Source organism: Oncorhynchus keta, chromosome 10 (genome assembly GCF_023373465.1).
Source record: "Oncorhynchus keta strain PuntledgeMale-10-30-2019 chromosome 10, Oket_V2, whole genome shotgun sequence".
NCBI classification, from domain to species: domain Eukaryota; kingdom Metazoa; phylum Chordata; class Actinopteri; order Salmoniformes; family Salmonidae; genus Oncorhynchus; species Oncorhynchus keta.
The window spans coordinates 51,852,160-51,874,110 of record NC_068430.1 but is presented as its reverse complement, the minus strand read 5'-3'; the positions used below and the strand labels follow the sequence as shown (position 1 = coordinate 51,874,110).

Genomic DNA, 21,951 nt, shown 5'->3' with positions numbered 1-21,951 from the left:
TCATCTCAGGCTAGTGGCACAATATATGCATTTTTTGGTTAGATCATAATCCTTGTCCTGTACAGAGAATTAAGTCCAAATACCCATCTCCATCCATGGCTTAGAAAAGGGCTGATTTAGCAAGCTAGCTACTGCAGGACAACACAAGCAGACCAGAAACAGATATGTTTTTCTGACAATAACGTTTTGCTTTGGATGTGATTTGATTTGTGTGAAGCCAAATCCAAACTGGCCTACCTCAGGGGGAGTTTTGCTGCGCCAGGACAACCCACAATTGAGCTCAGTTCAATGCTGATTGGCTAATTATTTTTTTTAAATTGAATCAAGGGTGGCCAAATGCTTGCTGGCATCAATCAATCAAATGCTACGGCGGACACATGTCATACTCTTTAGGTCATCAGATACATGGGCTACACATACTGAGACAGAGGGAAGCTGTTTCCCTTGCTCTGATGATTTTTCCCGGTGAGATTCAGCCACTTGCGAATTGAAGTAAAATTATGAAAACTCAGAGAGACAAAAGATAAATGATTTTATGATAAAAAAATAGTATTGGTAAAATAGTTCAGAAAACCTGGCTTACCTTGATATCCATGAAGAAATACAAGCTACTGTCCTTTTCTATGCGCTCTGTTATTATCAGACTTATGTTATTCATGTGTGTGACAAGCTAGTTTGGGTGTGACTTCCTTCCGCACTCTGAAAATGTATATTCTAGGCAAGAAAACCCATGTTGATCTTCTTTTGGCTGCTGCAATGTTATCATGGAGATCCCAAACAGACAAAAATGTCCTCATTAAACAAACTAGCTCAAGAACCTCACTACTTTTATTTTGAAAGTCAAAGTTAACATACAGGACACTGTCACCATGAAATAAGAATAAAAATCTGTTATTAAAACATGAAGCAGGCTACCCCAGATTAAAATTGTAATATCTTTCTTTCGCTGTCAAATCAAATTAAATTTAAGTTGACATTTAGAACCTGGATAGTGCTTGACCGTAAGCTATTTTAATTTGCATATTTGAAACTATGAGTGCACAAAGCCTAATATAGCCAATTTCTTACTTGTGCAGGTGGTGGGGCAGCTTGACTCAATTTCAGGGATTCCATTGCACAAGTCAAATTCAATTAACAGCTGCAGCTTGCCCATTTTAGTGGGGTTATCATCACGGTAAATGAAGGGCTATCATCCGACTTGTAAACAATTGTTTCAACTAGATGGAATGGAATACTGGGCTATTTAAGGTTATCAGTATGACTAGTAGTCCAGAACCACCATGGAAGAGATGGAAAAAAAGACACAAACCAATTTCTCCAGCGAGGAGCTGGAGATACTGGCCACTGATATGACTCGTTCTATTTATTTACTATACGCTTAAAAGTGACTCCAGTAGAAAACAACAAATCTGGCATTCGGTATTAGGCTGGATGAGCGCCCTGACAAGTTGCAAAAGAGACATCCAAACTGCCGTAAAGTCCAGATTGTCGAACCTTAGGACCTTGTTCAGTGCGACCAGTGGAGGGCCAAGCACGAAGCTCCACCTCGCTCCTTGGGAGGAGCTGATTGGATCGACCCTCTCCACCACCGACACCCACGGATATGGTGATGGTGTGGATAATGATCAAGGTAAATACATACAGTATAAATTAGCCCACAATGATAAGGATTGACAAAAGATGAATTGTAGACATATGATATGTAGTGGGAGACATCTGTCTCAAATAAAAGCAGTTTGTTTATCCCACAGTGCAGGCAGGGATGTCGGACAGTGACCCCCTATCAGATGCTGTAGCCGGGATTGCAGAAGCACTAGTCAGTAAGGCCAGCAATTCCATGACACTGTTGAAAGAAATTAAGAAATGTATAATTAGAGACTGCAGATGGCGTCCTACAGTATAGGTAAAACTGAGACTTTCCCTCCTACTTTCATCTCCTTTAGACGAGGAGACACCTGCTGTTCCCCCGAGAGAGGGCGGTAGGCCTACTTTGTAGCTTTCCTCCAGTTGAGGGTTGAACGGAGGAAGAAAGACATGTGCCAGTGCCAATACACCCCCAGGTCCAGATGACCCAGTGTACCGTCCTCAATTGCGGTTGGAGGAGGAGCGGATGGAAGAGTTTAGTTTAGTTCATGAGGATACCCATTAGCTACTGCAAAATGTAGCAGCTACTATTCCTTGGGTCCACATAATATATACAAATGTATGACAAAGTACAGAACAGTTATAGACAAGAACAACATAAGATATTACATTAAATTAAATTAAATAAGGGTTATATATCGGAAAGACACCAAGAGACAACACAAATTACACACTAATCATATATCCATATTCTTATTGTTATATACAGTAGCCTACAGTTAAAGTAGATCTTTAGAAAGAGGAGAGGCGCTGTGATACAATATGTTTTTTATCTGTTTTTTTAAAGCTAAACTTGCTTTTTGCCTGTTAACCTGGCTCTATAAATATAACTGATCGACACATTATATCTGGTTTTGGTTTGGGTACCTGAAGAAACACGTGTCTGATGGGGGTATGTACGTCTCTTTGAAGTGTACGCTAATAGATTATACAAGTAGGCATTTTCAACACACACAAGTCTTTTTAAAGACTAGAAGAGAAGTCGTCAATTTCTCCTTAACTATGAAAGACTATCATTCATGTTGTTGGTGTCAGTTCAGTGTGTACAGTTCAGGACAAGACATGGTGCTTTTGTTTTGAGCCAGCTGCAGCTTCGATAGGCATTTCTTTGCTGCACCTGACCAAATTACCGGACAGTAATCAAGATGGGACAAGATCAGAGCCTGAAAAAACCCAGAACAGCTTTTTATAACAGACATACCTCTTCCCATCTTCACAACAACTTTGTCTAAATGACTTGACCATGGTAACTGACTTAGTGACAACTTAACATACTTTGCAACTACTTAGGAATGTTACTCCTGGGAGTTCAACTTCTTCAATTTGTTCAATGGTCACCCTTTATGCACAACTCCAGTTGACGTTCTGGTCCAAGAGAATGTTTTGAACCAAATACAATGCTTTTGGTTTTAGATGTATTTAAGATCATTATGTTGTTAATGACCCATTCTGACACTGACTGTAACTCCTTGCTGAGAGCCTCAGTGATATCACTGGCTGTAGGTGCTGTTGTGTAGAGTGTGCAATCATCAGCATATATAGTAGTCTGTGCTTCTTGTAAGACAAGTGGCATATCAAGGCAACTGCCCTGAGGGATACCGCACTGTACATATCTTACGTTAGAAAAGCTTTCATTGAAGAATAGTCTCAGAGTTCTATTGGATAAGTAATTCTCCAACCATGTGATGGCAGGTGATTTAAAGCCATAACAAGTAAGTTCTTTCAATAACAAATTATGACCAAAAACACGAAAGGCTGCACTGATAATCTAAAACAGCTCCAACTATCATCAGCTTCTTATCCATTTCTTTTTAGCCAGCCATCTGAGTAACTGCAGTACAAGTTGAGTGTCCTTCTGTATATGCATGCTGAAAGTCAGTAGTAAACTTGTTCTTTAAAAGAAGAGTATTGTATTTGTTCAAACACAATTCTCTCTATCAGTTTACTAAGAACAGGCAGCAAACTGATTGGGTGGTTGTTGGAGCCAGCAAAGGTTGCTTTACTATTTTTAGGTAGTGGAATTACTTTAGCTTCCTTCCATGCCTGTTAACACACATTCCTTTAGGCTTTGGTTAAAGACATGTAAAATAGGGGTGACAATACAGAGGGGAGAGGGCCCTCCAGGAGACATTCCGCACCTGTTTGACCACGCCCCTAACAGGAATTGATCCAACCCATTATCACAGATTAATGTAAAATATACACTAATTGCTTATTGGAAATACATGTTTTTGTGTGCAGTACACGATTTTGTATTCAGTGCATTGATTTAGATTTTTGATTCAGTGATTTTGTATTCAATCAGAGATTAAGACAGTAGGTTACAAAGGTTGCGTGTTCAAATCTCATCACGGAAATCTTTAGCATTTTTGCAAATCAGCTACCTTGCAACGACTTGCTATTTTAGAGCTACTTTGCAACTACTTAGCATGTTGGCTAACACTTACCCTAAACTTAACACCTTAACCTAACCCTAACCTTAACCCCAACCTTAACCCTAACCATAACCCTTTAACTACTTAGCTAGCATGTTACAAAACCATAATCTTAACCCCTAAACCTAACCTTAACCGCTAACCCAGCTAACATAAGCCACCTAGCTAGCCTAGCCAATGTTAGCCACCTAGCTAGCCTAGCTAACGTTAGCCACAACAAATTGGAATACAAGAATGCGTTATGAAGAATAAGTGATGTTGTGTCTATTTCACAATAAGCTGTGTGTTGATTTACCACGTGCTGAAGGAGCTCAATGCTACCCTTAACCACAGATTGGGGGAGATTATAGAGGAACTCCAGGACCATAGCCCCAAGTTAAAAAGGCCATAACCAGGGGAACTTTTAATAATAAAGATTCAATTCAGTTTATAGTTTGTTCTGAGTGTCTAATATTACTTGTTTATTAATTTACCATTACCCATGTTTTTAGGGCACATGAAAGTTCACATGTTCGAGAAGGCATTTCTGCCAAAAATCGCATTTTGATAAAAACATTTTTTTTTTTACATTCAAACGGCTCTCCTGTGAAGTCGTGACTTGCGACATACGCCTAGTTTCCTGAATCGTGTCACATATATGGAAAGTGTTTGGTTTGAGGGGATGCACCTAAGCAATATAGCCATCGGACAGTTGTTGGTGTGCTCTCCTAGCACTGCCATCTCCCTGGTGACCTGCAGGTAACGGCCTTCCTCTTCATCTTGCTGCAGCTGTTGTGGACCAGGACCGGGTGCTTGGATGTCTCGCCTCACTGCCATGTTGTGTAACATGGCACATGCCACGAACACCAGGCACATCTTGACAGGTGTTAGCAGCATGGTACAGTCAGAAGTGTCAAGTTGCAGGAACCTGCTCTTTAGGACTCTGAAGATACTCTCCACGATACCCCTGGTGAGAGTGTAACACATTATACCCCTCCTGGCTTGAAGGGTTGTGGAAGGACATCATGAGCCATGGCAGAAGTGGATTGCCTTTGTCGCCTGTTGAGATAAACACCTTTTAATATAACTAATAGCATAATTACATACATCTTACTCCTTAAACATGGGCTACTCACCGACTAGCAAGTCCCCATTCAGAGTGGCCATTCTCTCCGCCAACCCAGAGTGCCACAAAATGAAGGAGTCAAGGGCTGACCCTGGGAATTTGGAACAAACTCTCTAAATCAACTGATCTGCATCACAGACCACTTGAGCATTCACAGCTTGTTGCCTCATTCAATTTCTGTACACATGCCCGTCGACAGAGGGTGCCCTGGTGGCTACAGTGTATGGGTGCCACCGATGGCACCGAGCACATTGGGGCCTTGGCGTGGAACCTCTCCTTGATGCATCAATGTTCTGCAGGGGCGTCGGGGAAATGAATGAAGTGGTTGGTGTACCGTAGCATCGCAGCAAGGAAGAGGGACAGGCACATGGACAGAGATTTGGGAATGCCAACGACATCTCCGGACACTCTGAAATGACCCAGTAGCAAATACAGAGTGAGCACAGGTGACTGAGGAGAACCGGGAGTGATGTTGGCTGGTTGATCCTGCTCTCCAAATCATCCGACATAAGATGACAGCTCCATACTCACTGCTCTGTCCAGCTAAAAGTGTTGGACCCACTCTGTGTCCGTCATTCCCATCACATTTAGACTGCCTCGGAATGTGCAAAGGCGTGATCACAGGCTGACATCTCCGTTGTCTGTCCCTCAGGAACACCAGGGAACAATCACGGTTTATATACCTCTGGGTTTGAGTTTAGAGCGTGTTCAGACCAAACAAATGATGCATAAAAACACAGCAACTCAATAATTTTCATGTGCTTGGGAAGGGCCTGTTGTAATGTGTAATGTGCTCCTGCAATGCTCTGCTCCCATTGAGTTGCTGCATTTTTTACATTAGATTGTCTGGTTTGCAGGCGACCTTATCCTATATCGGCTACTGAACAACATATTTTACCAAATTATATTAATCTGCAAACCCACAAGTTAGGTATTAATAGAATGTAGGCTAATCTATTAAATGTACACCACATGAACAAAAGTGTGTTCCAAAATCATGGGCATTAATATGGAGTTGGTCTCCCCTTTGCTGCTGTCACAGCCTCCACTCTTCTGGGAAGGCTTTCGACTACATGTTGGAACATTACTGCGGGGACTTGCTTCCATTCAGCCACAAGAGCATTAGTGAGGTCGGGCACTGATGTTGGGAGATTATTCCTGGCTCGCAGTCGCCATTCCAATTCATCCCAAAGGTGTTCAATGGGGTTGAGGTCAGTTGGCATTATGCATTCGGGCAGGTAGTGTGGTGCTGACATCTGCCAAACTCAGATTTGTCCATTGGACTGCCAGATGGTAAAGCATGATTCATCACTCCAGAGAACGCATTTCCACTGCTCCAGAGTCCAATGCCAGTAAGCTTTACAACACTCTAGCCCAGGCTTGGAATTGCGCATGGTGATTTTAGGCTTGTGTGCGGCTGCTCGGCCATGGAAACCCATTTCATAAAGTTCCCGACAAACAGTTATTGTGCTGACGTTGCTTCCAGACGCAGTTTGGGGTGGTGGAGTGTTGTGGTGAGTGTTGTAACCGAGGCAAGACGATTTTGAAGTGTTACGCGCTTCAGCACTCAGCGATCCCATTCCGTGAGCTTGTGTGGCCCACCAATTTTCAGCTGAGCTGTTGTTGCTCGTAAACATTTCCACTTCACAATAACAGCATTTACAGCATTGACCGGGGCAGATCTAGCAGGGCAGAAATTTGACGAACTGACTTATTGGAAAGCTGGCATCCTATGACAGTGCCACGTTGAATGTCACTGAGCTCTTCAGTAAGGCCATTTTACTGCCAATGTTCATTATGGAGATTGTGCGGCTGTGTGCTCGATTTTATAGATCTTTTGGCAATGAGTGTGGCTGAAATAGCCGAATCCACTCATTTGAAGGGTGTCCACATACACTATATATACAAATGTATCTCTGCATCAAAGTTTTAGGCTGTGCAAAATGGGCACATTCAATGTTGGGGAAATGAAATGGGTCATGTACAATAATTAAAAAGGTACTATTATTTGAAGGTAGTATAAAGTGAGGAAAGCAGAAACAATCACTTGCAAAAAAAACTGTAAGTCTTCATGTGGTAAAACCAAAATCCAATCCAACATTAAGGGTGGCTGAAAACAAATATATATAAAAATAATATTAGTTTGCAATAGACAGGGTACTAGATAACACAGACATTCTGGTGCATACCACCTTCTCCAGTGTGGAATAATAGTACAACATGTATTTTATTGATGTCCACATGTGCTTTGACTTTTGCTGCAAACTATTTTATGATGATTATTCCCTAATGGATTTTGAACTTTAGGTACCTTCTCTAACGCCAGAGGTAACCACAAAACAGGTCTTAGTAACTGGTATCTAGGCCCTTGAGCCATAAAATCATCCATGGGTGTCCTTAAGTGATTAAGATGTTTCAGATGTATAGTCTATTCAACCCTAAGGTCTCAGTCTTGATTTATTGCTTTGGCACCAGGCATGGACGGGTGAAACAGCGAACAGATAAGGCAAGAGTATTTAGGTCTGCCCTCCCCTCTGGAGGGGGAGAGATTTGCTGAGAACCTTTTAGAGGAACGTGGCTGTCTTTCCATATGCATACAGTGCCTTCAGAAAGTATTCATACCCCTTGACTTTTTCCACATTTTGCTGTGTTACAGCCTGAATTCAAAATGGGGTAAATATATATTTTTTTCTCATCTACACACAATACCCCATAACGACAGTGAAAACATGTTTTTAGAGATTTTTGCTAATATATTGAAAATTTAATTCAGAAATATCTCATTTGCATAAATATTCACACATCTCCTTCCGGAGACACCTGAAACCCCACCTCTTCAAGGAATACCTAGGATAGGGTAAGTAATCCTTCTCACCCCCCTAAAAAGATTTAGATGCACTATTGTAAGTGGCTGTTCCACTGGATGTCATAAGGTGTATGCACCAATTTGTAAGTCGCTCTGGATAAGAGCGTCTGCTAAATGACTTAAATGTAAATGTAAATGTAATACATGTTAGAATCCCCGTTGGCAGCGATTACAGCTGTGTCTTTCTGGGTATGTTTTTAATTTTACACCTGGAGTGTACAACTATTCTGTTTAAAATTCTTAATTGATAGACATTCATTTTCAAGTGTTGCCATAGATTCTCAAGTCGATTTAAGTCAAGAATGTAACTAAGCCACTCAGGAACATTCAATGTCGTCTTGGTAAGCAACTCCAGTGTATATTTGGCCATGTGATTTAGGTTATTGTCCTGCTGAAAGGTGAATTTCCCTCCCAGTGCCTGTTGGAAAGCAGACTGAACCAGGTTTTCCTCTAGGATTTCGCCTGTGCTTTCTGTTTCTTTTTATCCTAAAAAACATACATTTTTCTTGCCGATGGCAAGCGTACACATAACATGATGCAGCTACAACCATGCTTGAAAATATGAAAAGTGCTACCCAGTGATGTGTTGCGTTGAATTTGCCCCAAACATAACACTTTTTTCAGGAGTCAGCAGTTTTACTTTAGTGCCTTATTGCAAAAGGGTTGTGAATACTTATTGAAGGCACTGTATGTATGTCTAATATACCTTTAAATGTATAAAAACATTATTCCATTAATGGGGTATTGTGTGTAGGCCAGTGACACAAAATCTCAATATAATATATTCTTAATTCATGATGTAACAACAAAATGTGGAAAAAGGCAAGGGGTGTGAATACTTATTGTAGGCACTGTATGTATGTCTATTAAACCTTTAAATGTAGAAGTTGTTCGCCTCATTTTTCTAGTATTTCTCTACACCTTGACCGGTTTTCAAACCCAAACAGTTGTTACACGTTTGCTACAGTGGCACATTCCTTATTCCAACTTTTCACGAGCACTAGGCTGGTGGAATTATGAGGGAAGTAAGTCAAGGTCAGAATATGGCGTATCTGTAGACACACCTCCTCCACACCTTAATTTCTTTGATCTCCACCCTAAAATAATTACGGGTGAATAGCATGTTATTCTCATGCTTAAGTTCAAGGTCAGAATACGTATAGAGAAAAGAGCATAAAAAGGGAATTAAGTTTCATTTCCGCACACATAACCTGGGTCGGAATTGGCCCCATAGAGAGCAGCAAATCTGTCCCAGAATGCTCCAAGTAGCTATGCCAAGGCAGAGAATGAACACGAGAAACCCCTGACCCAAAGACAACACATTTCCATTCAATTTTTTTGAGGTCAAAGACGAGAGAACTTCTGGAACATTACAGAGCAGGAAGAAAATAAATGAAATGTCCCAGCAAGCTACGAGACAGCTAGACCAAGAGAGCACAGTTTTGAGTGTCCTGGTTTACAGTACTGTATGCAGTGTAGTGGAGCAGATTGAGATTTTCATGTTCATTGCCGTCCACGTCAACAACAAACGATCAAGGCACTACAGAGGGTAGTGCGTACGCACGGCAAGTGGTACTGGAGCACCAAGTCTAGGTCCAAAATACTTATTAACAGCTTCTACCCGCAAGCCATATAACCCATAGGAGTCCTGAACAGCTAATCAAATGGCTGCCCAGACTATTTGCATTGCCCCCCCCCCCTCTTTTACATTGCTGTTACTCTCTGTTTATTATCAATGCATAGTCACTTTAACTCTACCTACATGTACATATTACCTCAGTTATCTCGCCTAACCGGTGCCCATGTATATAACCTCGCTATTGTTATTTTTCTGCTGCTCTTTAATTATTTGTTACTTTTATTTTAGATTTTTTATTTAAACATGTATTTATTTTCTTAACTGTATTGTTGGATAAGGGCTTGTAAGGAAGCATTTCACTGTATGGTCTACACCTGTTGTATTCGGCGCATGTAACCAATACAATTTTATTTGTTTGTGCCTTCAACAAAAACAGAAGCCCATTCCATTTTATTTCTAACGCTCACCTGTCAACAAACTGACCATTTTTCCTGACCCATCAATGGATAGTCGTCAGTGGATGAATTAAAATGGGAAAATATGGTCCTATCTACGTTATTTGAAAAAGATTTCCAAATGCCAATGTGCCCGTGAGCTGAACATCTTTGAGCTGCACGTCTGAAATCTAAATGGACCTGTGAAAGAATCCTGTTGGGGAAAATCTCAACAATAAGACTAATGGTCTCCCTATGATTATGTGTTGAAGGTTAATGTTGGCTTGCAGATGGAGGAGGGAGCGAGGAAGGAGCGAGGTGGCGAGAGATCAGACCAGACAATGTTATTGGGAGAGGTTGCAAACACAGAGGGCGATGAGCAGTTAAGAGTCTGCAGAGCAAGAAGAGGGGAGGCCTAAGCCTCATTACACATGTAAATGTGGCTTCCAGCTTGGAGGCCTCGCTTAAAATCTCTGTGCATCCCAGATGTCACCCTACTCCTTATATAGTGCACTACCTTTGACTAGGGCCTATGGGGCCCTGATCAAAAGTAGTGAACTATACTATATAGGGTGTAAAATGCCATTTGGGATGCATCCCCAGTCTTTTAATTATTCCTTTGCTCCGCTCAGTGTAATTGGCTCCAACTGAGCCCGTGGCTTGTTGACCATGAATGGAAATAAAATACCTTAATGACCCCGTCCATTTTTAATGGGAGTTGAGAATCAGGGTTATTCTGTCTTTTCTCCTTCTTCTGCACTATGCATACAGCCACACATGTTTTATTCTTACGCCACCAACTGTTCCCAGTTCATGACCTTTGGATTATGCATTCATTTCTGTCCAACTTCAATGATATTGTGTAATCTCTCCACTAAATCGGCTGTTGACTATTATGTAGTAAATATCAAAACAGCTGGCATTTTTTGTTTGTTTAATAAATACAACAGATGAAAGGGTATAAAATCGCATGCAAATGCACGATGTCAACAAATTAAAATGAGCATACTCCTCCAAGGGAGCTAACTCAATTTGTATTTTTTGACACTATATTGAAGACTGATACTTGTATATTGATGCTGGGGCCACCAAAACTAAAATGTACACACTCACTGTAAGTCACTTTGGATAAAAGTGTCTGCTAAATGGCTTATAATATACTGATTCAATCCCAGCTTTAGATCTTCAGTCAAGAAAGCACAAATGCAAAGAGCACAGACATACATTTTCCTTTTATAACCAATAACTCTAGTATTGGCGTAAGCCTCGTTTTGTAAGCTGCTTGTGTGCCAAAAACAGAGTTTATAAATTGCCTTTGGAACAAAGTGTCAAATAGATCATGCTGTCCAATTGAGAAAGGTCCAAATGAGAATCTAGGCGATAATGAAACAATTCTGACAAAGAGGAAGAATGTCTTGGCTGTGCTCTACAGCCAACACAAACTGATTTCCCAACATTGCATCCGACCAGCAAGCATACAAAGGTCTACTAGTATATGGCAAACAACTTGTGTTTTAAACACAGCTTTGGAAACAACATCTTCGATTTGATGCGTCAGAGATAGTTTAAATGAAGTAGAGGAGTTGGATTGCTGGTGCTGGATAGTTCTTAAAACAAAACTGGAAAGAGCACAATGCAACCATGGGCTGTTCCACAACTGTGATATTGAAAACCCTAGGGTGCGTTGGTAAATCATCGCATTACATTACATTTCTGTATGTACACCTTAGAAATTCAAAATGTATTCAAACATATTGCCAATTAAGTCAGGTTTCCAATGGGATCTGTTTTCTTAGCCCCTTATTGCTGTTGAACTCAGTTTTGGTTGAGTCATGGTAATATTTTTGCTAATCTTCTGGAAATAATTATGATGATGAATTTATGAAATACCAGCAACTTCATTCACACACACCATTCACACAACCAGCACATTAAATACATGGTATTAATGCAATACTTTAAAAGTTTGCCCTTACCTGACCCGGCTTGGCATCCTCACAGATGGATGCCTCATAGGGCGTGGCCAGTTCAGGAGGGTTATCATTCACATCCAGGATACGAATGCTCACTGACGAATGGGATATCTGGGATACATTATCTACAAAGAGAACAGAGATTAATTTGCAGTGTTTGTATTGAATATTTTACAAAATGGTGATGTACTGTATACTATAACAGTAATATTGTAGTGACTGAAGTAACGTGTTGAACTGGACATCCACTCTTTCAATGTATAATATTGAAAGACTGAAAGAAATGACCAAATAAACCAAAACTGTACATCATTCTATATATAACTTTCAGAGGTGAAATGCAGTGCAAAGCTGATTGAAATCTGAGAAAACAGGGAGGTCATAATATCGTGCAGTGCATATTAATATCACCTTTTCTCCACACACAGAGACGTGTACAAAGCTCTCCAATCTCCCTCCATTTGGCAAATCTGACCATAATTATATCCTCCTGATTCCTGCTTACAAGCGAAAATTAAAGCAGGAAGCACCAGTGACTTGGTCTATAAAGTGGTCAGAAGAAGCAGATGCTAAACTACAGGACTGTTTTTCTAGCACAGACTGGAATATATACTGTGATTCTTCCGACGGTATTGAGGAGTACAACACATCAGTCACATCAATAAGTGCATTGAGGATGTCGTCCCCACAGTGACTGTACGTACATACCTCAACCAGAACACATGGATTACAGGTAATATTCACATTGAGCTAAAGGGTAGAGCTGCCGCTTTCAAGGAGCGGGACTCTAACGAGGAAGCTTATAAGAAATGCCCTCCGACGAACCATCAAACAGGCAAAGCGTCAATAATGGACTAAGATCGAATTGTACTACACCGGCTCTGACAATTGTCGGATGTGGCAGGGCTTGCAAGCGATTACAAACTACAAAGGGAAGCACAGCCGAGAGCTGCCCAGTGACACAAGAGCATCAGCTGTCCCGGACGACTGTGTGATCATGCTCTCCGCAGCCGATGTGAGTAAGACCTTTTAACAGGTCAACATTCACAAGGCCGCAGGGCCACTGATTTCCATGTCAGAGCTCCAACTATGAAATAATGAATATAAAAAAATACAACTTTAATGATTAGAGTACACCAGGGGCCTGACTTAAACATTGAAATATGGATTAACACCCTTAATAATATGTTATAATAATGTCAATTATTTTGATCATGCCCCTGTTAAAAGATAACAAAGCAATGTTCACACCCCTATTCTCTCAGTGAACTTCTTAAAAGGCCTCATCGAAACGTGGAAGGGAAGACGATTACATAATTAGCACAATCAAAATCCGCTTTAAATCAGACTCACCACCCCTAATTACAAAACTCAGTGGGTTCTGCGCGTCGACATCTACGTGCATTTGAATTCGGATTCCGAATTATTTGATTATGTTTGACGAGTTTCCATGTTGGAAGTTATGAGTTACCATTTTACGAATGTATCTCCTTATCAATTGAGAGTGAGTCCTCATTGCAATCTCATGTGTGATGACCCTATCTGATGGATGTGCATGTATTGTAATTACATTCAAACATATCTCCATATGTAACTGTGTGCAGTCAACAAATGTTGTGATGTTATTATAATTGTCATCCATTCACAGTTTCAAAGTCCATAACAACACAACATTTAAATTGAAAGTGCCACCAATCACTCACTCTTCATTTCACAGTGGAGGTAGTGTTGCTAATGAGAATACTCACTCCACTAACAGCATAATCCTTACATCGATGCTATATTTTAATTGACTGCTATTTGCCTGAGCAGCAAGAATATAAATGGATGTGCACTCACAGTACTCACAGGGGTCCTACAGAGCAGATATGAGAATGGCATCAGTGGAAATTACATTAAAAAAAACTACTACTATACCACAGAACCAGGCTCAAGACATAAAGGGATTGTGTAGTTCACACTTAATAGTTCAGCTTGGTTGCTACAGGAAGCAGTTTGTTCTAAATGTCAATTCGGTCAATAGGGAAATGGGGATATGAATGGATTGAGTTATTTGGTCTTTGTTTCATCTCCCTTCTGAGGCGAAAGATCAGTGAAGTAGAGAATGGGGTCATACAGTACTGTATATCAACAATCAAATTGTGACGTTGTACTATACAGCTGACCAAAACAAGACATATTTAGATATTTGTTTTCATACCTTGAATGACAATAAGTGTCTGGAATACACACTTTGGTTTAAATGTCATCCCCAAATCATTCCCCCCACCCCCTAAATATGCTTCTCTGCATCTCTGCTAAAATCTGGGTAAACAATATTTGGTCTTATTCTGTACATTTAGTTGAGACTCGACATTGACTTGAGACTGATGACTTGAAATTATCTGGCCAGGTTTTGTAACGTTTTGTCACTCATTTTGTGGCACAGAGTCTCCGTGGGTTAGGCTACTCTCCATGCAGCTAGTGAAACACACTCAGCCCTCTGATTGGGCCAGCAATTGTCAATCAACACAAATCAGGTGAGCTATTGCAGTGAGAAGGTTTTTGGAGGGTTGTGAGTGGAGGTCGACTGATTAATCGGAATGGCCAATTTCAAGTTTTCATAACAATCGGAAATCGGTATTTTTGGATGCTGATTTGGCCGTTTTCTTTTTACACGCAAGTCAGTTAAGAACACATTCTTATTTTCAATGATGGCCTAGGTACAGTGGGGTAACTGCCTTGTTCAGGGGCAGAACGACAGATTTTTACCTTGTCAGCTCAGAGATTCAATCTTGCAACCTTACAGTTAACTAGTCCAACGCTCTAACCACCTGCCTCACGAGGAAACTGCCTGTTACGCAAATGCAGTAAGAAGCCAAGGTAAGCTGCTAGCTAGCATTAAACTTATGTTATAAAAAACAATCAATCAACCAATCATAATCACTAGTTAACTACACATGGTTGATGATATTACTAGTTTATCTAGTGTGTCCTGCGTTGCATATAATCGATGCGGTGCGCATTCGTGAAAAAGGACTGCCGTTGTTCCAACGTGTACCTAACCATAAATATCATAAATATCAATACACAGACGTATATATTTTTAAACCTGCATATTTAGCTAAAAGAAATCCAGGTTAGCAGGCAATATTCACCAGGTGAAATTGTGTCACTTCTCTTGCGTTCATTGCACGCAGAGTCAGGGTATATGCAACAGTTTGGGCCGCCTGGCTCGTTGCGAACTCATTTGCCAGAATTCTACGTAATTATGACATAACATTGAAGGTTGTGCAATGTAACAGGAATATTTAGACTTATGGATGCCACCCATTAGATAAAATACGGAACGGTTCCGTATTTCACTGAAAGAATAAACGTTTTGTTTGAGATGATAGTTTCCGGATTCGACCATATTAATGACCCAAGGCTCATATTTCTGTGTGTTATTATGTTATAATTAAGTCTGATTTGATAGAGCAGTCTGACTGAGTGATGGTAGGCACCAGCAGGCTCGTAAGCATTCATTCAAACAGCACTTTCATGCGTTTTTCCAGCAGCTCTTCGCTGTGCTTCAGGCATTGCGTTGTTTATGACTTCAAGCCTATCAACTTCCGCTAATAGCGTTTCAAACGTCACTCGCTCTGTGCCTTGGAGTGGTTGTTTCGTGGTTGTTTCCCTTGCTCTGCATGGGTAACGCTGCTTCGAGGGTGGCTGTTGTCGTCGTGTTCCTGGTTCGAGCCCAGGGAGGAGTGAGGAGAGGTACGGAAGCTATACTGTTACACTGGCAATACTAAAGTGCCTATAAGAACATCCAATAGTCAAAGGTTAATGAAATACAAATGGTATAGAGAGAAATAGTCCTAGAATTCCTATAATAACTACAACCTAAAACTTCTTACCTGGGAATATTGAAGACTCATGTTAAAAGGAACCACCAGCTTTCATATGTTCTGTCACGCCCTGACCATAGAGAGGCTTTTATTCTCTATTTTGGTTAGGCTAGGGTGTGACTAGGGTGGGCATTCTATGTTCATTTTCTATGTTTTTCATTTCTTTGTTGTTTGGCCGGTGTGGTTCTCAATCAGAGGCAGATGTATAATCGTTGTCTCTGATTGAGAACCATACTTAGGTAGCTTTTTCCCACTGTTTTTTTTGTGGGTAGTTGCTTTCTGTTTTTGTGTCTGCACCAGACAGAACTGTTTGGGTTGTTCTCTTTGTTGTTTTGCTATTCAGTGTTCAGTTCAACTAATAAAGCATGAACATGTACAACGCTGCACCTTGGTCCTCACCTTCTTCCACCAACAGCCGTTACAGAACTACCAACCACCAAAGGACCAAGCAGCATGGAAAAGAGGACTGGACATGGGAAGACATTCTGGACGGAAAGGGATCCTACACATGGGAGGAGATCCTGGCTGGAAGGGATCGCCTCCTATGGGAACAGGTGGAGAGCCAGGAGAGCAAAGGCAGCAGGAGAAGGGAACCAGCGGTACGAGGGAACACGGTTGGCAAGGAAGCCCGAGAGGCAGCCCCCAAAAATGTTTTTGCGGGGGGCACCTGGGGAGTGTGGCGGAGTCAGGTTGGAGACCTGAGCCCACTCCCCGTGCTTACCGTGGCACGCATGGGATTGGTCAGGCCCCATGCTATGGGGTGATGCGCACTGTGTCTCGGCCGAGCATTTATAGACCGGTGTGCTCGGTGCCAGTACGCCCTGGCCATAGAGAGGCTTTTATTCTCTATTTTGGTTAGGCCAGGGTGTGACTAGTGTGGACATTCTATGTTTTGTATTTCTTTGTTGTTTGGCCGGGTGTGGTTCTCAATCAGAGGCAGCTGTCTATCGTTGGCTCTGAGAACCATACTTAGGTAGCTTTTTCACTGGGTTTTTGTGGGTAGTTGCTTTCTGTTTCGGTTGTTCTCTTTGTTTTGCTATTCAGTGTTCAGTTCAACTTATAAAGGATGAACACGTACCACGCTGCCCCTTGGTCCTCACCTTCTTCCACCAACAGCCGTTACATGTTCTCATGTTCTGAGCAAGGAACTTAAACGTTAGCTTTCTTACATGGCACCTATTGTACTTTTACTTTCTTCTCCAACACTTTGTTTTTGCATTATTTAAACCAAATTGAACATGTTTCATTATTTATTTGAGGCTAAATTGATTTTGATGTATTATATTAAGTTAAAATAAGTGTTCATTCAGTATTGTTGTAATTGTCATTATAAATAAAACAAATCGGCCGATTTCTTTCATGAAAAATCATTTAAAAAACACAAAAAAATGTCATGCATATTTCAATAGGCTACATTTAGCTTACCATTTGTATTATACATTTGCTTATTCGATATGGTCACCAACATAGGCCTACTGCATTGCACCAAATTCTTGTTTCAAAAACATCTAATCTGTGCCTCAGAACCAAAAAGTTGCATGTCTTGACTGTTGACCTGTTCAAAGGACCTGCTACCTTTTCCCGGACCTGCTGTTTCGAACCTCTCTCTCGCTCTCCTACTGTCTCGACCTCTATGCTCGGCTATGAAAAGCCAACTGACATTTACTCCTGAGGTGCTGACCTGTTGCACCCTCTAACCACTGATTATTATTTGACCATGCTAGTCATCTATGAATATCTGAAATTCTTGAACAATATAGCCTAAATGTACACTGTGACGGTTATAATCTCCACTGGCATAGCCAGAAGAGGACTGGCCACCCCTCAGAGCCTTGTTCCCCTCTAGGTTTCTTCCAATGTTCCTGCCTTTTCTAGGGAGTCTTTCCTAGCCAACATGCTTCTACATCTGCATTGCTCTACTGATGTAAAAAGGGCTTTATAAATACATTTTATTGATTGATTTATTGACCAATGACCAGTCATCAGCATTGGCTCTCATATCCAGATGAGTGACCATAAAGTTCTTGTTTAATTTTCTTAGGTGGTGCTTGGCAAAATCAGAGTAGCCGACCTACGACCTACGAAATTAATTACGATATTTGTGAGGAAGAAAAAGGTCACCGGCAGATCATGCTTTCCATCTGATCCCGCAGCCCTCGCTGCATTTAATTTGACCTTTATTTAACCAGGCAAGTCAGTTAAGAACAGATTCTTATTTTCAATGACGGCCTGGGAACAGTACTGCCCCTGCCTGTTCAAGGGACAGATTTGTCCCTTGTCAGCTCGGGGGGTTTGAACTCACAACCTTCCGGTTAAGTCCAACGGCTAACCATTTGCCGCCCCAGGTAGGATCATTTGCTTAATCTGGACTCCAGAGAAGTGACAAGATGACATGATTTTCCTAGTTTATATTGACTGCTACTTGAATAACGTTCAGCTCAAAATGCAGGTGTAAAATGCAGTTTATTTCTGTATCTTGAGTTTGAAAATGCATCCCTGTTTATGGCTGTAATAACAGGCTACATTTGCGCAGTGATCATTTGCACGTGTTCTCCCTGTACATATTTTTTTTTTTTTTGTGGGGGGTGATCAACAATTGTAACTATTTACATGCAAGCTCACCAGCAATGGGGCATCAAGCAGCAATTACGAGCGTAGGCCTACTGGTCTTTTGGTATGTCAAAATAGCTTGATATTTATCATTTACTTATGAAGCTTGCATTTGGAATTTGTTGTTCAAATTAATTATTACATAATGTAGACAAAATAATGAAAAGGGCTGTCTGGTAGCCTCAAAAATAGACAAATACTTAATGACCCTGGGACTGTACAAAACACTGTTTTGAGACACTAAGCATCAAAGCTTTTACATGTCAGATCTCACCTTAAAGGTACCTAAACGTACAGAGTATCAAAATCCTGAGCCATTTATAAATCTGTTTTTTAGGGGGGTGCAATTGCTGATAGAGCATTATAGCTCTGAAATGTAAATCTGGGTTCAGCCATATGGTTCTATCACTGCAGGACGGCTCCTAATAATGTCTGGAATGGATTCAATGGAATGGTATCAAACGTGTTTTTTATAATAGTATTAATGTATTATTATTATTTTATTTGTATATAAAAAATGTAGAAGGTGGATCAGCTTTAATATTGTGGATAGATTGTTGCTTCCATCAATGTAATTGTATGCATCATTTCCAATACCCCATATATTTTTGGGGTATACAGTTGAAGTCAGAAGTTCACATACACTTTAGCCAAATACATTTCAACTCAAAGTTGTGGAGAAGTACAGATCAAGGTTGAGTTATAAAAAAAATCTGAAACTTTGAACATCCCATGGAACACCATTAAATACATTATTTAAAACTGGAAAGAATATAACACCACAACAAACCTGCCAAGAGAGGGCTGCCCACCAAAACACACAGGGCAGGCAAGGAGGGCATTGATTAGAGAGACAACAAAGATAACCCTGAAGGAGCTGCAGTGGAGATTGGAGTAACTGTCCACAGGACCACTTTAAAACCTTTTAGAACTACCCATCCCGGATCCGGTATATTTTTATTCAGCAACCGCTGAATAGCATAGCGCAACAGTCAAAAAGTATTACTAGAAAATATTCATATTCATGAAATCAGAAATTAAATATAGCGAAACACATTTTAGCCTTTTGTTAATCCACCTGTCGTCTCAGATTTTGAAATTATGCTTTACAGCGAAAGCAATACAAGCGTTTGTGTAAGTTTATCGATAGCCTAGCATAGCATTATGTAAACTCAGCATCAGGAAGCTTGGTCACGAAAATCAGAAAAGCAATCAAATGAACTGTTTACCTTTGATGATCTTCGGATGTTTTCACTCACGAGACTCCCAGTTAGACAGCAAATGTTCCTTTTGTTCCATAAAGATTTTTTTTATATCCAAATACCTGCTTTAGTTTGGTGCGTTATGCCCAGGAATCCACGGTCACGACAACCAGACAAAAATTCCAAATTATATCCATAATGTCGACAGAAACATGGCAAACGTTTTTTATAATAAACCCTCAAGGTTTTTTTCAAGTATCTCTTCGATAATATATCAATCGGGACAGTTGGCTTTTCACTTGGACCGGGAGGAACAATGGCCACCTCTCTCTTTTGCGCAAAAATCACTCTGAGAGCCCCCACCTGACCACTTACGTAATGTGGTCGTTCACGCTCATTCTTCAAAATAAAGGCCTGAAACTATGTCTAAAGGCTGTAGACACCTTAGGGATATCCCTTTCAATGGTCAATAGGGATGAATAGGAACACAGACGTTTCAAAATAAGAGTCACTTTGTGATTGGATTTTTCTCAGGCTTTCACCTGCAATATCAGACAATATTTTTACAGTTTTTGAAACTTTAGAGGGCTCTCTATCCTAAGCTGTCAATTATATGCATATTCTAGCATCTGGTCCTGAGAAGTATGCCCTTTACTTTGGAAACGTTATCTTTCCAAACATAAAAATAGTGCCCCCTAGCTTCAAGAGGTTAAGCCATACACTCCACAGAGCTGGGCTTTACGGAAGAGTGTCCATAAAAAAGCAAACATGTTTGGTGTTTGCCAAAAGGCATTTGAAGACTCCCCAAACATAAGGAAGAAGGTACTCTCAACTAAGGTTGAGACTAAAATTGAGCTTTTTGGCCATCAAGGAAAACGCTATGTCTGGCGCAAACCCAATACCTCTCATCGCCCCGAGAACAACATCCCCACAGTGAAGCATGGTGGTGGCAGCATCATGGTGTGGGGATGTTTTTCATCGGCAGGGACTGTGAAACTGGTCAGAATTGAAGGAATGATGGATGGTGCTAAATACAGGGAAATTCTTGAAGGAAACCTGTTTCAGTCTTCCAGAGATTTGAGACTGGGATGGAGGTTCACCTTCCAGCAGGACAATGACACTAAGCATACTGCTAAAGTAACACTCGAGTGGTTTAAGTGTAAAAATGTAAATGTCTTGGAATGGCCTAGTCAAAGACCAGACCTCAATCCAATTGAGAATCTTTGGTATGACTTAAAGATTGCTGTACACCAGCTGAAACCATCCAACTTGAAGGAGCTGCAGCAGATTTGCCTTGAAGAACGGGCAAAAATCCCAGTGGCTAGATGTGCCAAGCTTATAGGGACATACTCCAAGAGACTTACAGATGTAATTGCTGCAAAAGGTGGCTCTACAAAGTATTGAGGGGGGGTGGGGGTGAATAGTTATGCACGCACAAGTTTTCAGTTTTTTAAAAACGTATTTCTTGTTTGTTTCACAATAAAAAATATATTTTGCATCTTCAAAGCATGTTGTGTAAGTCAAATGTCAAAAGTCAAAAAGTCAAAACATATATTTTAATTCCTGGTTGAATGCAACAAAATAGGAAAGATTCAAAAAGGGGTGATTACTTTCGCAAGCCACTGTATATAGAGATACAGTTGAAGTCGGAAGTTTGCATACACTTAGGTTGGAGTCATTATAACTAGTTGTTCAACCTCTCCACACATTTCTTGTTAACAAACGATAGTTTTGGCAAGTCGGTTAGGACATCTACTTGACACAACTCATTTTTCCTTACAGACAGATTATTTCACTGTATCACAATTCCAGTGGGTCAGCAGTTTACATACACAAAGTTGACTGTGCCTTTAAACTGCTTGGAAAATTCCAGAAAATTATGTCATGGCTTTAGAAGCTTCTGATAGGCTCATCAACATCATTTGAGTCAATTGGAGGTGTACCCATGGATGTATTTCAAGGCCTACCTTCAAACTCAGTGCCTCTTTGCTTGACATCATGGCAAAATCAAAAGAAATCAGCCAAGACCTCAGAAAAAAAAGTGTAGACCTCCACAAGTCTAGTTCATCCCTGGGAGCAATTTCCAAATGCCTGAAGGTACATTCATCTGTACATCTGTAAACTCGATGGGACCACGCATCCATCATACCGCTCAGGAAGGAGACGCGTTCTGTCTCCTAGAGATTAACGTACTTGGTGTGAAAAGTGCAAATCAATTGCAGAACAACAGC

At 40.7% G+C, this 21,951-nt stretch overlaps 1 protein-coding gene across 2 annotated transcripts in view; it reads right to left on the bottom strand.

Annotated features, from left to right (window-relative positions):
* The window catches only part of LOC118389370 (cadherin-22-like), a 287,048-nt gene that overhangs the window by 22,752 nt on the left and 242,345 nt on the right, over positions 1-21,951 (bottom strand). For both annotated transcript variants that reach the window (XM_052527250.1, XM_052527251.1), the window contains one exon: positions 12,040-12,161. In XM_052527250.1, coding sequence (XP_052383210.1) covers positions 12,040-12,161 — 122 coding nt within the window. The remainder of the gene's footprint in view (positions 1-12,039; positions 12,162-21,951) is intronic.